Here is a 17,514-nt window from a genome sequence, read left to right on the forward strand (position 1 = left end):
TGTTCTAATCGACGTGCACAGTATCGGTGGCGCCCGGTGCCCAGAGAAAAGCTGACGCGAGGTGAACTCCAGGAGGTTTCGCAGTTGACCTGGCAAAGTGGGGGAAGGTGGCTGGAATGTTCTTCTCTGGGACTGCACAGCAGTGAGTTCTGGGCAGGACCCCAGGCTTTGGGGGTTTGACAGGTGGATGTGGGTGGCAAGGGCACTATTTGTATACCGTTACGGTCAACAGGAAGACTCCCTCAGGGCGGACTCTCTGATAAGGTCTTGGACCAGTTGAGGAGCTGCGAGTGTGGGAACAGCCCATCCTCCAGTTGCCTTGCCGGACCGGGTCACGGGCACAGGGCGGGGCGCGGCGCCAGGCGGAGCGGTAGCCACCTGGCCCCATCCGAAGAGGATCTACATCGAACCCTGGGAATCATGGCCCCCAGGACCCAACAGAAGTATTTTGGTTTATTTCTTTCCAGAAAGAGAAAGAGAGTTTTTAAAACAAAATTATGAGTTACATCTATTTATCTATTATAACCCATCTATTATTTATGTACTGTTCATCTCAGGGGTTCTTAACTAAAAAAATCCAGTATTTTCTACTCATAAAACTCAAAATTAATAAAATAGTTTGCGATTGATTGATGGTCTGTGTGTGTGTGTGCGTGTGTGTGTGTGTCTATGTGTATGTGTCCTAGGGTAAAGATATATAGCTTTAATTAGATTATTTAAAGGTCTTTAAAATAGGAAAGAACCAATGATTTTACAGGCAGATTCTATCTATCTATGTATCTATGTATCTATCTATGTATGTATGTATGTATCTATCTATCTATCTGTCTATCGTCTGTCCGTCCATCCATCCATCCATCCATCCATCCATCCAATCCATTCTACCCATCATCTATAGATGTAAGTTAAAACTATTTAAATAATATTCATGTACAATTTAACAATAAAATTATTTATAAATATTAGGTACCTAGTTTCTGTTATAAATTTCCTTTAGCCATTAAAATTCTTTGTATATATTATTAATGGCTTCATAATATGAATATATCATAATATAGTCAACTTCTATTATTGAATAGCGTGACTCCAGTGCATTGCCATTTAAGATATATTATTATAAAATAGAAATGAGTGTGTTTAAATGTTAATTCAAATTTTAGATTAGCTTCTTAGTTTAAATTTCCAACCACAGAATTATTGGGCCAAAGAAAATGGACATTTTTCTCTTTCTTAGTTAATATTACGAAATTGCTTTCTGGAAGGTTTGTTCCTTGTTTCTCTCCAGAAAAAAAATAAGCGTTTTAAAGTGCTTTTCTCATCACACACTTGCCAGCACTGTGTGTTGGTATTTTACCTGATTCGGTCTTTCTGGTGGCCATGTAAATTAATTTTTATGTCTGTTTTTTAGCCGATTAATTGGGTTATGGTTTTATGACCAGGAATTGAAATGCAATTTCCCCTGACAGGAAATCTGGAAAAAATTTTTTTCTTCGCTTTTCATTTGCCAAGCACCTGAAAAAAAGTCCCTTGTTTTGTAAATATCAAAGACGGGAGAAAGCAGGTAAAGGAAGCGGCTGACTTACGCGTTCCAGGAGAGGCTCATTAAGAGTCTGGTGCTGGCCTGCCAAGGAAAACAGACCAAAACGTTAATGCGAAACGCGGAAAGACGGGGCCCTTGTTTCCCTCCAGAAACCTCGTGCTCATTCCAATTAATTTTTCTTGACTGTAATTGCTCAAAATGAAGTGAAGATTTCTATACTTCTCATCCTATCTGGTGCTCTCGCAAAACAGACGCGATGGAAAAGGAGGAAAGAGAATCGAGCCTGAACGAGCAAGGACCCCTCATTCCCTGGCCAGGTTAACGTTCTCACCTAAAGAGGAACTCGTTGGAAGACCCCGCCCCCTGTCGATTGCACAGGAAGCAGGAAGCGGTGACTCGGCAGCACTCGGCAGGTGGAGAGGTTTGCGTCCCTCTCCCCCTCGCAGCACAGTGTCCTGCAGTTACAGTCGTGATTCCACACGTCCGTCCTCTTGAACGGGCTGCACATGAGTATTTTGAGGGCAAGGTCATCTGGCTCCAGGCACGGCGCCAAGTGTTGACAAGATGCGCTCTACGCAGGCGTTTGTTGACTGAATATTGTTCAGTTGAAGCTTCTTAACATCCCCCTCCCTCACTGGGACTTGTTTTATAAACGACTGTCTGAAGGTTCTGCGTTTTATATTTTACCTTCAGATTATGCAAAACCACCGAAGGACTGCTCGCATGGCCTGCAGGGTTTTTTCTTTTTCTTTTCCTTTTTTTTTTCGGCTTCTTCCTAGAGTTAATTCTCCCAAATTGCACGGCAGTGCCATGCTGTTAGTCTGCACTGAGGAGCATTAGAAGCAGAGATGCTCTTATCACATTCTCTTTATTAGTACACGTGTGAGAAGTTTCCAGCAGGTCTCAGGGCCAGAAGCTGTGTGCTGCTCGGCATTCGTTTTGCTTCCATTTAATGGGAAACCCCAGTTCCATACGAGATTATATTTCCTCTCCTCCTTCGGCTGCTGAGAATCTCAGGGCAAGTGTCGGGCTTGCACCCAGGGAGTGTAGGGGAGCCTGGTAAGGTCTGTATTTCTACGTTTTTTGCTCTGGCTTCAGCATTTTCTAAAACGTACCTTCTCACCCTGAATTCTCATTCCAAAATGAGAATTTTACGATTCCGAAATATGAAACTCACGAATCTGTGTCAGGGCTCCGCCTTTCGGAGGGCGGAATGTGTAAATTAATGACGTTTGGCTCCGTGGAAACCCTGCCTCTGGAGCGAGCCCGGGGCCAGTGTGAGGGGAGGCGTTGAGGAGCCGAAGCGAAGCTCCTTGAGGGGATGAGCTGGGAGATGCAGAATCCTGTCTGCACCTGCCACCGGTCCCAGCCCGCGGGGTGGTGGGACTAGCAGCTCTCACCACCCTGGGGTGCTAATGACACCTTCCTGTCCCAGCACAATTACACCCCCTACTGAGATCCCTGGCAGAGAAACCCAGTGTTCCAAGGCCTCAGAGTAGCAATTTGTACTGTCTCTCATGAAGCGAGTTAAAATAATAGGGGACTCCCTGCACGCCAGCCGGCCCAGAAGGAGCGCGTGGTCACAGGCACACGGGGGATCGGCTCCGGCCGGGCCCTCGGAAAGCAACTCCGCTGTCTGATTCAGCATCATTTCATGTCAGGCGATTGTCCTCGGTGACTGTGGTCGTTATTATGGCGACATCCTGACGGAGAGCTGTGGGCTCTCTTCTCGCAGCAGAGGCCGGCCTTGCAGCCTGGCCCTCTCCTGGGGTCCCCACGCGCACTGCATGGCACTCTGGGTCTTTGTGTTGACCCCACCTGGAGTTCCCTGCCTCTTCGCCCTTCCCCTACCCCTGCTTTGCTTTCCAGACGCTCGGTGTCCTTTGAGATCCTCCTGGAACTTCCTGCGGATGCTCCAGGCTCCTTTCTTATCTCTCGAGTGTTAGAGGATGGTTTTCTGTCTCACCTGCCAGTGACGCTTAAATAAAAACAGGCAGGATCTGATCACCCGCTTGCTGTGAACCGTACACTGTCCACCTTTATTTTAGGACAGGAATTGTCTTTTTTTCTCTGTCTCCCACAGCACCTATCTGTGCGAATACCAATGCGGGGTTTGGGAAATGCAATTTTAAAAGCACAGCTCTGAACCTGTGAATCGGTTCACGTCATTCGTGGCCTGCGCAGGCCGGCCTCGGCGCCTCCCGCATCGCACCTGGCCAGGCTCTTCCTCGGCGCTGGGCGCCAGCCAGCCGGGCCTCTCTTCCGGTCTGTACGGGACGCCACGCTGCTTCTCCCGCGGCAGCTTCGCACGCGCCGTTCCTCAGCCTTGGTCATTTTTTCCTCAGCTCTGCCCTTGCCTGGATCCTTCTTGCCCACTACAATCACCGTCCCTGACCACTGATCTCGGGGAAAAATTAAGGAGCAACCTCTCCAGCCCCGTCCTCACCACCTCGGGCTTCTGGCATGGCGGCGAGAATGCTCTGTGCTCACCTCTCCCTGTGGGTGCCCGGGTGGCATGCGTTTCCCAGCATTCCTTGCACTGGGCAGCCATGGCTTGAGTTATAGTGAGGGGTGCAGAGGGAGCACCCCAGAACTGTGAACCAGTGACAGAACTTCGAGCTGAACCTGATTTCCTCCATTGCCCAGTGAAGTTGAGCTTGACACTTCCTCTTGCTGGGCCCCTGGTCCCCAGAAAAGTGGTACCCCCCAAATGCTTCCAGGTCTTTGCGTCTTCGTGGAACTGAAGGGTAGGTTGGCTTCTCAGGGGGAACCGTTTTCTAAAAAGACAAAGGAATTTGCTTTTCACGTCGCCGGCCCGGAAGAGTGACGCTCACATCTGTGGAGGGTCGTCCATCACCCGCCGACCCCAGGCGGCCGCAGAGAACAGCCGCCTTCGGCGAGCCCCTCAAGGAAGTGTCTTTTTACAAAAGACAATGTTCCCCTTGAACGTTCTTTTTAAGAGGGAAGTGAATATAAGCACGTGTCATGTAAAGCTCAGGGGCTTTTCTGGCTGGCAGAAAGCAATCGCCCCAGCTTTGGGCCATCAGCTTGGACACCTCTGCTCACGCCCACGGGGGTGTGACAAAGGCGTGTGGCCAATGCCCACCAAATTGAGGTTTCCCTGATCATGTTCATCGTGGGCGCTTAAAAAAAAAAGGGACATCAAGAGAAACTGGGGCCCCAGTACAAACCGACTACTCAGCACACAAGCCACTAGGGTGATAGCCATTCACACTGTAGTCTGAATTTCTGACTCTGAAGCTCCAACCCCTTCCATTAGATGAAGTTACAGGCTCTTGGACCATCTTTGCTTGTGAACACTTCCGGGCACTGGGGGCCCTGGGGTGCCACGTTGGTGGGTGCCTTGTCTATGCCCCTTTCAGAGCCTTTATAGGGACAGGGTAGCTGGCCCAACCCCCAATGCTGTAGTCACATTTGAAAAAAAATTACCCAGGCAAAACCAACTTCGTTTTCATTTCTTCACAAGATTTCAGGGGGAGGGGGATGGGGAGAGAGGATGGGGGACGGCTAGGGTCACCTCCAACTCCAGAGGCTGCCAGAGGGACTTGCTCGTGAATGTGGGGAGAGAAGCAAGGGGCCAGGGAGTCCCAGACGCCCACCGCTGCGTGCTCCTAGCAAGACAGCGGGGTGTCTCCCCCCGCCTGTGCCCCCTTTCTTCTCAGGACCAGACCCCCTGAAGGTTAGCTGGGCGCATGGCTGCCTGGAGTAAGCCCTTGTTCCACGATGTCCTAATCGTCCACATAGCTACATGTGGCCATGAGTCCAAGTTTTGGTCGATGGAAGAGGCGGAACGTCAATCCACGATTTCCAGGAAGTTTTCTTAAGAGGAATCTTCGGGCGCTGTTTGGTCCTTTTTCTTTCTTTTGGTTCTCCTGCTGCCTGAAGCACAGATATCACTATTTTGGGCAACGGGATCGAGGCTCATACAAGGGAGCGGGGGTCGGGGGGGCAGAGGAATCAGGGGTTCTCCAGCGCAACTGCTAAACAGCCTCGGGCTGCCGACCTCTGCACTTGGCTTACATGAGAATAAAAACGAACGCCCGACACGTTTCAGCCCCACGATTTCTTTTGAAATGTGTCTTGCAGCCTTTCATGTTTTATCAGCTTCGGAGTTCACCGGGGGCATAGCAGAATCTCCGATCAAAGGCACAAACGTGGATTTCACGGAAGCTGATCGAAAAGTTCTGTGTTCAAATCCTGGCCCGTTCACTTTCCGGCAAGGGGACTTCAGGCAAGCTTATGAGCCTCGGTCAACTACGATTAACTTGCACAATGGGAAGAATGCTGTCTACCCCAAAGAGCTCTTGAGAAGTTTTAAAAAACGTAACTCCCCAGCTCAGCGCCCCACTAACAACTTGCCGAGTTCTGTTTCATCTCTTTTCGAGTTCGACTTTGTGACCAAATCTTTTCACGCAACCCAGACCCATATTCTCTGTTTTCAGACCCATAGTGGGAACGTGTTCGTTATTTAGTGCTCACTTTCAAACGTGTGTCCTTGTCAACATTCAGCTCTGTTGGCATGCACCTGTCTCTTCTTCACAAGGGATTCCTTCAACGGGGGTGCGTTCCAGCTGCGGGGCTCCAGGCTTCAGGGGCCGCCAGCATCTGGTCGACCTCCTCGTTTTAAAGACGAAATACACCGAGGCCAGAAATGTTTGGCACACAACACCAAGTGTACTGCGACGGGTTAGGGCTCTATTCTGCTGACTTCTTTACAAGTCCTCTAGCATCTCTTGAGCTCTGTTCCCCTATCCAGTGAATATAATAGATCGCTTCCCTGTGGCTAAGTAACACACATTTACAAAATGCCCGGCACAAACTGGGGGCTCTGCGTATGTTAGTACTCTTCCGCTTCCTCTCGTTCAGGCCCTGGGGCTCACCGGTGTCACGAGAGAACCGGCATTCGAATTCTGGCCTCTAGACAGGCCCAGGATTTTCCTCTACATGTGCTGACTTTCTTAGTTTTTATCTTTTAGGAAATCAGTGGTATTTGGGGACAGAGCATCTGCCTCCTTTCCTGTCCCTAAGATGAGAAATAGGATAGTCTGCACCCTGTGCCCTGGCGGGTTTCAAACTTCAGACCATCTAGTTTGGCATGGATCTGTGGCTGAAGGACAGGCAGGAGCAAACTCCTTGGTATCCATTTTCACTCTCACTGAGTGAAGGATCGTGATGTCCAATGAGCCTTGACTATATGACTTATATTTGGAAAGAAGAGAGAAGAAAAGAGGGAAGTAGAAAGGAAAAGAAAGAGAAATAGAGGTAGAAGATACGCACACATACACACATAATATATGTATGTTACATATACCTATGGTATTATATATTATATATGTTCTATCTGTCCTCTATCATCTATCTATCTATCTATCTATCTATCTATCTATCTATCTATCTATTATCTAACATCTACATGCTCAGTCATCTAGCTCTGTTCAGTTTATTCGCTGAACCACAGGCTCCTCACGTGAAGATTATGAGTTCTAAATTTCAAGTACAGATTGTCCAAATTCGCAGAAATAGCCACATGGGAAAACATTTATGGGTGAGCCCGGAGAACAGGTCTTTCCTGGGAAATTCAGTTCCCTTCTCTAGTTGCTCATTTCCTCCCCTGTAAAGCATGTTCTTAGACTCTCGGACTAGTCCAAGTCCATTTTCTAATTTAAATACCTTTGCCTGGAGCTGGTCGTGGCATCTGTCACACGAAGAACTGCCACAATTGCTTGAACGCGTGGATGGGTGAACGAATGAGTGGTGGAAGGCAAGGCAGTCGCCTTCCGCGCCGTGTCTCGGGGCGCGTTCCGAGACAGTCACCGTTCAGATAATAGATGGAAACTTCTTGGGGGTGCAGTCTTTTTTTTTTTTGGCTTCAGCCAGTGATTCTCAAAAGACTGTCTTAGAACTACCTGAATTGCAATTATCTTGTTAAAAGTAGAGATGCCCAGCTCTTACCATAGGCCTGCCAAAGTGTAAACCCTGCAGTGGGCTCCAGAAGGTGTGGTTTTAAGGGTCGTGATTCTGATAGGCGCTGAATTTTGAAGACAGTTCTTAATCCTTGGGTTTACCAATCTTGGATAATTTGAAATCCTGGTTTGTTCTTACAAGAACGGGGTGAACACCTTTGCTCAGCGATTCAACGGTCAACTTTTCAATTTGTTTTTTTTCCCACCCATTTCCCCAGCGTCTTTCAGAGAGCCAGCCTCTGCTAAGTCAATGCACGTGCTGCAAAGTCTAGAAAGGGCCAGCAGGGGGCGCCAGCTGCCTACACATTCCGTCCCTGCCTGCCTTCTAGCTCTGAAGTCCGTAATAATTTTTCTTTTAAAGGTGGGAAAAATCAACCTTCAAGACCTCTTCTCTTAGAAAACTAACCTTTCCCCCGCAAAGAAAAAAACAAGTGTTTCAGGACAAAATGAAATTTCTCGTCTGTGCAATTGAATCAACCAACATATAGACCATTATCTGGATTTTTAATAGTGTATGCTGACTTCCATTCTAAATAGGGCTATCTCATCCAATTTCACTCTTTATTCAGTGGAAGGGGAAAAACTCCTGAGTTTATTTTACGGAAAATCATGACACTGTTCTCTGCATATCAGCCTCGTGGAAGGTATTGGTATTAACAGATTGTCAAGTTTGAATACGGAGCTATCTTCTCCAGGTCGGAATATATATTTTTTGGACATATTCAGCATATAAAAATATGTGCTAATAAATACAGATGAGCAAAAGAAAACCCAACACAAGAGTCACCGTAACGTCTCCATGCCAAGACCGCCGCTGTGAGTCTCGATGACCGTCAAATCACTCACACGCACACCCACGTATACGCCCGCGTGCTCACGCCGAGTCACACCGTCCCCCGCCTGCCCTCTCACGGATGCGCATGCCGTAAGGTATTCATGCCGGCGAATCGCTTTCCACATCCGTTTTAACGGCCGCCTAATATTCTCTCACGGACCCCTTTGCGTATTTTCAGCTAATCCCGTGGCAGCAAGCCGCAGGTGGCCGAGCGGTGTCCAGGAGCGTTGTAAGTGTCACTGTGATGGGCAGCCATCACGTGCATCCTCGATCACGTCAGACGCTGGGTGTGGCCGCGAGCTGGCACAGGAGGGCGCTGTGGGAGCGGCTGGATCTCCTCGGACTTTTTTGTGGGGGAAGGGGCTTATTTTGTGTCTCCAGGATGTTGTTAATGAAATGGAACACCTGTTAGTTTTTGTTTTTTATTCTCTGTCTTAACGAAGGTGGAGAGCCGGGTGGAAGGAGGAGGGCGTCATCATTCAGCAGCCACAGCAACTGCATTCCCAGGCAACGCCCCCCCAGGACTCAAAGCGGGGGGTGGGGTGGGCTGGGCTGAGAGGTGGCGAGCGGCTGGTGGGCGTGTGCTCGAGACCAAAGAATCTAGTATAATATGGGAATGTCTGCTTGCGAGAACACGATGCAGGCCTGGCTGGGAAGCGTGACACAAACTTGCCCTGTAGGGGGATCGGAGCCAGATGCTCTTTCTTATTTAGAGTCGTACTTGCAATTTTTACCTCGCTTTCCCCTGCTCTCCTCGCAGCTCTGTGGGGCAGGCTGGTTAAGTGCTCCGACATGCGCTGGGAGCAACCTTTGGCATTCGTTGGCCGGTTACATCCCTCCCGACTCTTCGCACACTTCCTCTTGCCCGTTTCTCTTTTTCCGTCTCCTTCCGGGCATCATTTCTAGCCACCACCGGTTCCCTAGAGAAATTCTGTGGGGCTCCCCTTGCAATAGTCATGCTCCGAGACGAACAGTACGTCCTCTCAGTCACACTCGAAGGGGCTCCGTCTGAATGCCCAGTGGCAGGGACCAGGCTCTGAGATGAGGGGCAGGTCCGCCCATTGTACAGACAAAGGGGCCGAGGCCCCGAGGAACCTGTGCTCCAACCCAAGCCGCACACCTAACGAGTGCAGAGCCGGGATTCGCACCTGGTCCGCCAGCTTCCACCGCTCGTGGAAGTCGCAGGCCAGGCTGCCCCCTGGGAGAAACCGCAGGGAAAGTCCGTAAGTAGCCCACGTCGTTTCCAACAGCTTTTACCGAAAGAAAGAAAGAGAGAAAAGGATAGAAAGAAGGGTCCCACGGCCCCACGGCGACGTTCCCGCCGCTCAGGTGACCGAGGACCCCCGACTCACCTGTGGCGCTGTTGGTGCGAGGCCAGGACCTAGGGGCAGAGAAGAGAGCCCAGGTGAGTGTCAGCTGCATGTAGTTCACCGGCCACCCCGAAAGGCGTGGGGGGCCGTCAGAGGCCACGTCACAGACCAGCCTGCAGGACGCTGGCCTGATGTTTACGGTGTTCTAAATGCAAAGACCTAAAGTGACATCTCATGACAGCCAGTACAGGAAACAGAGGGCTGCACGCAGGGGAAGGTAACTGTCAACACCGCCGGAATATTTCGGCAAGTGTCCTTGTCACGTGTGCCTGTGTGAATGAGGGTGTACGCGTATGTTTCCCTGTATATGTACGAACATAGCATAAAAGAAGTGTAGGATCTTGGTGTTAAAAATGCATATATTTAACTGTTATTCGAAAATGTATATATGGGCCGTGTGATTTTCGGAGGGGGCGCTGAGGTCCTGGCTGGTTTTTACTTTTGTTGATCATGTTGCAGTGTGCATCCATCCATGCTTGCGTTTTTAACCGCACTGCTGAATATTTCCGTGGAAAGATGCCCTCAGGTGCAATGAAGGGGCCGGTCACGGGGGCCTTCGGACCCCTGGTGGCATGTCACCCAGCCGCCTTCTGGAGGAGCTGCACCCGTTTATATGCTAAAGCACCGGTGGGCGGGGACCGTCTCCCTGTGTCCCACTACCATAAACCCCTCCTTTAGACCGACTTCGCCCGCTTGGCACTCGATCCCTTATTTTCGGTCTCACGTCCTTGATGGTGAGTGAGATCGAGTAATTCTTACTGTTCTTTATTCTTTTTTTTTTCCCAAATGGTTTTGGGCCATCGGCATTTTTTCCGTGATAAGCTATCTGTACATGTCTTTGTCATCTCCTGGGGAGGTCCTGTCCGCCCCCCACACTTTCTCCTGGACAGTGTGCTTCTGGAAGGACCTTTTCCCTGATTTGGGGCACCAATCTGAAGCCCTGGGCGATGGAACGCTCCAGAAGGTGTTGCTTCTCCAGCCACCTCGTTTGTGCCTTTAAGAATCCCTGCTCTGCCGTCACCTTTCCTCCGAGGCTCCCAGAGTGCGTCACAGGGGCAATTAATTGAGCATCGCAACACACGCCGGGTGTAAATATTTATGAGGCCCGGCTGGCGGCGGGGACGTTGGGCGCAGAACAGTTAAGCCGGGAGGCGTCAGTAACCAGGAGACCACAGCCCACGAGTCCAACTTGCAGCTCAGGCTGCTGCCTTCTGCTCACCGTTGTAATAACACAACGTGACCCTGTGAGCTGCCAGTTTACAGGTGAAGAAACGGGTCCAGAGAGCCCATAGCCTGCCCAGCCCCGCGGAGAGCGAGGGGCTTGACACTAGCCTGCCTGACCCTGAACCCTGGCCAGCCCAGCCAGGGCCTGCAGGCGCTGGCCACTCGGGGAGCCCTGGCGGTGACCCCCCTGCACCCCGCCCCCCACTGCACTCTTTCCAGTTGCCTGAGATTCTGCAGAAGTTGCAGGCGATCAGCGAGAAGGAGCCGGTGGTTGATTGGCAGCCTGAGACTCTGTCTTGACGCTTTCAACACACACTCGGCCTTGGCCCTGACACGTTGGCCTCGAGGGTCCCCGGACCTGCGGCTCGTGGCACGCGGACCGGGGATGATGTGTGCGTGTGCGACGGTGCAGGGAGCTCCCTGTGGGCATGGCGGTGGCAGCAGGTGGCTCGCAGGCCGGTGCCCCCCCGTTCCGGGATGCGGGGTGCACTCTCCTAGGGCTCCCGGAGAGAACTTGGGCTTTGCAATTAGGGTTCCATCCTTTAAAAAAGATCTTGGCCTCTCCTGGTTTTTAGGATCGAAGGCCGTTAATGCTAGAAAGCCCGTTGGAGGAACTGTCGCCCCACGGCGGCTCCAAGTTCCAGAACCGAGGTCTCTTGGCGCCTGCACCCGGCGCAAGGGGACCCCGAGCGAGGCTGGACTCTGGCTGCCGACTCTCCGTGCTCTGCAGACGAGACGGGAGCTTAGGAGAGAGAAGCCAGTCGCCTGCAGTGGCGGCCGCCCCAGGCAGAGCCGGATCTGTCCAGCTCTAAGTCCCTTGTTATTTACCAGCCCAGAGCAGCCACTTGGACCGCGAGCCCTGCGCCTGGGACTTGGCGCTGGTGTGGGCTGCCCGACGGCCGCGGTGGGGTCCCAGAGCGACGGTGCTCATTCGCATGTCATGTCCTCCGGGACCAGGCACCCCAGGGCTCACTGTGCGTCAGTGCAAGCCGGATGAATTAGCAGGGGAGGCCTGGGAGACGCGGGGAATGGCTTGTTATTCCAGCTGAGCTCACCGAGTGGGGAGGGAAGAGAGGGAGGCCGAGCGTCCCCCACCCCTGCCCCCGCCCCCGCCAGGGCCTGGGGAAGGTCTCGGTCCAGGGAGGCGTCCCCGGCTCCACGGTTATGTCTGGCTGCCGTGGGGACACCGTCTCCACACCAGCAGCTGACGAGCTCTGTGAAAAACCTCTCGCCTTGACGCTCTTTGCAGCTGGACAAGCGCAGGGTGATTAAAGGAAGATGCTGCCAGCAAACTTCATGGAGGTGTGATGCGCTGTCTCTGTGCCCAAGCAACACCCGCGTGTTAGCGAGCTGCCTCTCGCCAGGGAATTACGAGCATGCACCCTGCTTTCCTGCAGCCCGCAGCACCGGTAACATGGCCACGCCTGAACGGGCCACAGCTAGGAGGGGTCGGAGAGCGTGGCGGCCCCTCCTCGGCCTCCCGTGGCCCCGGTCCCTTGCACATCCGGGCCTGAGCCGGGCGGGGCCTCCTCTGTACCCCTGGCTTGCTGAGGCAGGTGTCCCCGTTGCGGCAGGGATGGTCACAGAATGTGAAACGAACAAGGCTGACCTCCAGAAGCCGCTTGTGGCTTTTTAACTATTTAAGCCTCGTTGCAAATAAAGGGTTTTAATTTCTGGATGATTGCACATGTTTACTACTTCTCAGTCATGTAATATGCCATGGAACGGGTGCTGGAGTAGACCTCCCCTCCCCCGCCCCTCCCCCCTTGCTGCCCGGGGGAGCTGCGGCTCAGGAGGTGGGCACCGTGTCGCCGCGTTCCCCTTATCCGCGGGGACGAAGTTTGGATGGCGTGTTATTCCGGTCCCATAGAGACGAGGCTCAGTCCTGTCTCCAGGGGTCAGGCTCCTGGCCTGGGGACGAGTTCCTCCCCGCCCCCTGAGCGCGGTGTTTGTGGGAGCCGCGCACCCCCACCCCCGGCACCCACGGCTGGCCCAGAATGCGGCAGTGAAACCCTTGGGACACGGTTGCGGTGACTTCACGCTGGCGGCTCTCTCTTCCTGCTAAACCTCCATGGTTCACCGGCTTGGCCCCGGGGCTCACTTTAAATTCTGCCCCTGAAATTAGCATCGGTGCTGCCGAGGGGAGCAACGCCACCCCGAGACCAAAAGGCTGCTCCGGGGCGGAATCCTCTGGCTTTTGGAAGGCAAATGACAGTTTTAAGAGTCGCTGGAGTCATTTTTAACATGCGCCAGAGGGAAACGGAGGCGGCTCTAAGGTCTGCGGATCCGACCCCTTCTTGCCTCCCTTCGCGCCCCGTGCCCGGTGCCGGGGGCTCCGCACGTCGCGTGGGTTATTTCGCCCGGACCGGACGGCAGTTCTCGGTGGGCGGTGCCTTTAAGTCAATGCGACGAGACGTCGGTGCTGAACGAACCGAACCGTGGGTTTCGCTTTCGCTTTGCAGAAGGGCTGACCGAGGCACGGGGTGAGCCCCCTGGAGGAGCTCACGGTGGCCTTGGACACGCCGACCCCCCACCCCCCCGTGGAACCCCCCACCCCGCGGGACCCCTGCCCTGCCTCACGCAGGGAGGCGGCATTTGCATGGGGGGGGGGGAGGGCCGTGGGCGGCGAGGTCGGGCATGCGCAGGGCGAGCGGGGCGCAGGCCGCGGATGCAGGATGCGCAGAGCCGCGGCGCAGAAAGTGAACGCGGCTGTGCTGGGATGTCGCAGTCTGAGGACGAGGTCGTGATGGCCTGGGCAGGGCATGTGGCCCCGAAGCCCAATGGAGCCCGCACTCATAAAACCAGAATAGAATCCGCAGCGACTCCTCAAAGCTGCCCCACCAGACCCCCCCCCCCCCCCCAGCTCCTGCAAGGGAGACCAGGCGCCTAACGCAGGGCCTGGAACACGCCCGGGCACAGAACTGAGCTGTCGGGTGACCGTGAAGGTCTGAATGGCGGAGCGAGTGAATGCTCACGTGCCCAAGGAAGCCCAAGTCGGGGTCCCGCCCCAGCAGGCTCCGGGGTGGCCACACGCAGCGGGGGCCGGTGCCACGTGGGCGCGCCCCTCCCCCACCCCGCAAACACCCTCCGTCCGGGCCCTACGTTGTTTTTCATGGCAAATGTGACATCGGAGAGCGTCTCCCAACCCCGCAGCCCTTTGAAGCAGATGAAATTCATGCCGAGGCGGAACTGGGTCGAGGCTCGTATTTCAGGAGCGAGTAAGTGGGTTCGTTCTTTGTCAAAGGAATCCTCGATAAGTTTCAGTGATCTCTTTTCGATTTAATTTTACAAAAAAAAATATATATTTGGGGTCCTGGGAAAGCCTTTGGTGCCATTCAGAACGGTACCAGCTCACACCCCGGGGCCCCTGGGCTTCATGCCTCAGGATCTGACCCTACCAGGGCCCAGGGGCCTCCCCCAACTCTGAGCTCCTGAGGCACTGGCTCTAATGACCTACTTAAGATAGTGAAAGGGCCATTTATAATGAATTCCTTATTTAAATCTCATATTTTTAAACCTTTCTCATATATATATATTTTTTCCTTTCCTCAACTAGATTTTAAGTTCTTTGAGGAGAGAAAGCCTGTCTCGTGACCTATAACCCCTTTCATATAAGCTGTCTCTGTCCCTGACAAACAACAGAAAGACGTGGCATTTGGTGAGTCGTCCAGCGGACCGGTGTGAGCGGCGGAGCAGGAAGGTGTGCTGTGTCAGGCTTCACACCCCCCTGGCAGGTCAGCTCCCGAGACCCCGCCCCCCACCCTCCCGACCCCGCCTTACCTGTTCTGTCTTCTACCCCTTCCTCTCCCTGTCCTTCCTCTGTTTAAAGTTCCTTTTATTACCTGTTTGAGTCTAGAACGTGTCAGGCACTGGGAAGAGTACGAGCTCACGCAGCCTGGTGAGTCCGAGTGGGTCCCGACTCTGCTCCCCCTCCTTCCTCCCCTCCCTCGGGCATGTTCATCGAGTGTCTGCCGGGTCACAGCTTCTTGTGGACGACCACGGGAAAGCTCGTGGACTGGGTTTGAACCATCCCCTGTGGGCCCCAAAAGGCTGTCAGCTCGCAAGACCTTCAGGGAGACACCCCACTTTCTGTGTAGTGTGTGGGGCTGGAGGGAGCAGGGGTGATTCTTAACGACCTCTCAGCACCTTGGATTCTCAGGGGAGCTGGGGGCAGGTGGAGCAAACCAGCGAGGTCAAGGGCAGCCGAGCAGCGGGGGGGCCGCCTGTCTTGTCTCTGGGAAGGCCCAGTGGGAGGCCTCCATGCACAGAATAGAACAGGGCGCCGGGTCCCCAAGGATGAGAGCTGGCCTGCGTGGGCCCTGAGCAATTACAGCCGCCTGCCTTGTGTCCCCCTGGAATTAAGCTTCGCCGCAGATGCTCATGGCAGAAGGGACCACACCGGATACCGGGCTCCAGGTCAGCGTCCCGAGGCACCCGGGTTTATTGAGAAACCACGGTGCCCCAGGCACACTGCAGAGGCCCCTCGTCTAGTCTCCGGGCGCGGGAGCTGCTGTAGGAGCCGGGGGCCGATGGTGCACAGACATTCTCTAACACACACGAGACGCTGAAATGGAAATGCTCGGGCGAGTGAGGTCGCTCAGCCAGTAAGCGGGTCGGCCGACGTGGAAATCCGGCCCCGAGGACGCATCCTGCCCCGTGACACCACTGACCTTTGCCATCATCAGACGCCGAGAACTACGACTTGTATGGAAGATGAGCACGTCGGTGTAGCAGCCATTAAAGGAAGACAGCAGGTCCAAATATCTAGTCTTCGGACATTTCGACTGGATTTATAGATCTCAAACACTGACTTATATTCATGTCATACTTTCGTTATAAAATACGCAGAGGCACAGGGATTTGTATGGAGATGAGGATTCCTTGTAAAGGTTGGGTTTATAAATGGTGTCGAACAGGTTGCAGAGACATCGCCCGGTGCTCTTTTTAATATATCTCGAGCGCACTGTGACACATCTGGAAATAATTTACTTCAGAAGAAAAGCACTTCTTTCTTCTCCCCGAACGTAAGTGCATACGTTGCTTTGATGCCTGTAATTGCTGCGACCGTCTCTGTCGGGAGGAAGGCTTCTAGCCCTTCCCTCTCCCGTCTCTCGCTATTGTCAAGAAACAAGAAACAGGAGCTCAAAGTGCATTATTGAAACGTGGCATAAACATCGAAGAAGCCTGAGAACGGTCCCAAATTTTCTTTTGCTTAATGCTGTCTCGAAAATATTTCAAGAGTTCCGTCTTGCAGGCATTCATTCGCTTCACGGAGGGAAAATGTTACCTTCGAGCGGATCTCAGGGTCTCAGGGATGCTCCTTGGGTCTGGCACACAGTAGGAACTGAAGAGTGTTTGGGGATTGACTTGAGCTGAAGTATATTGGGATGCGGGGACTAACATAACACAGAGAGAGACCCTCGGGTGCCCCTGGGCACAGAGAATGCTCTGGCAGGGCTGGGGAGAGGGTGCCGGCTGGGCACGGGGAGCCCTGCCGCCGCCCTGGGCATCGGAGCGCTGCCCGGAGTCAGACGGCGGGTCCACGGCGGAGCTGGGTTTGACGCCGGGATCCGTCTCCTGTCAGCGATTTCATCGCCTGGGCCTCCGTTCTGAGCGCTAAGAGTTGGCTGAGAGCCGCGTGAAGCCTGGGCTTTGTGTCCCATCTCTGCCCTCCCTGCCCGTCTTCATGACATAACTGTTCAGTGAATGTCCTTCTCAGTTGAAGGACAAAGAGAAGAAACCATATAAGCAGGTGGGTCCCTCTAGCCTCCTTGCTCGTGACATCGGATGGCAGACTTGTGGCCCGATCCATCCATGCTCCGTCGTCTGAACCATCCCCCCGCCGACCAGCGGAAGCTTCCTTCCCAGACAGCTGTCTCTCGGGCTGTTTAGACACTGGGGTGAGTGGTGGAAATAGCCCCTGTCTGAGGTGCTGTGGACGTCTGGGGCGTCTCGGCCTGGACCTGCATTACACTCGGGCTGGACGGTCAGCCTCGCCAAGTCCCTTCTCCTTCTGGACCTTGTTCTCCATGTAACCACTAAGATCACTACCAGCAATAGTATCACATTTGTGTGTGTGTGTGTGTGTGTGTGTGTGTGTGTGTGTGTGTGTGTGAGATGGTCAGCTGATTTGCCACAGAATCAAACTTTTCACTCCTCTCTTAATAAACAAAATATTCTCACCTATTTTTCGGCAGAGAGAAGTTCTGGAATTTCCAGTCGCTGGGTCCTTCTTTGGTGGTCCTTCTATTGCCCCTGGGAAGAAAGGAAACGGCATGGTCAGGACGGGGTAAGAAGCTGGGGGGCAGTGGTGGGGGTGGTGGTGGAATTAATTGCTTCCTTTCTTAGAAACAACCAGCCAGTCAGATTTCAGGAATTAATGTCTCACACATATTTCTAGATCTCTCTTAGCATTTCCACTAGGGTTTTAAAAAAATCCACATTTTAAGTAATTTAATTACTTTAAATTCTTCTTCTTTTTTTAATGTAAGAGTTCACTTCACAAGGGGCAGTGGCGCGGGGTGGGAGAAACTCCTCGGATGGAGTGCCCCACGTCGGCAG

At 53.1% G+C, this 17,514-nt stretch overlaps 1 protein-coding gene across 2 annotated transcripts in view; it reads right to left on the minus strand.

Moving 5' to 3' along the window:
- The window catches only part of CLNK (cytokine dependent hematopoietic cell linker), a 109,074-nt gene that overhangs the window by 49,522 nt on the left and 42,038 nt on the right, over window positions 1–17,514 (minus strand). For both annotated transcript variants that reach the window (XM_016128470.2, XM_016128471.2), the window contains exons 3-5: window positions 17,137–17,208; window positions 9,712–9,740; window positions 1,584–1,621 (exon numbers count right to left, since the gene is read on the minus strand). In XM_016128470.2, the coding sequence (XP_015983956.2) occupies window positions 1,584–1,621; window positions 9,712–9,740; window positions 17,137–17,208 (139 nt within the window). The remainder of the gene's footprint in view (window positions 1–1,583; window positions 1,622–9,711; window positions 9,741–17,136; window positions 17,209–17,514) is intronic.

This window comes from Rousettus aegyptiacus, unplaced genomic scaffold (genome assembly GCF_014176215.1).
Source record: "Rousettus aegyptiacus isolate mRouAeg1 unplaced genomic scaffold, mRouAeg1.p scaffold_m13_p_10, whole genome shotgun sequence".
NCBI classification, from domain to species: Eukaryota; Metazoa; Chordata; class Mammalia; order Chiroptera; family Pteropodidae; genus Rousettus; species Rousettus aegyptiacus.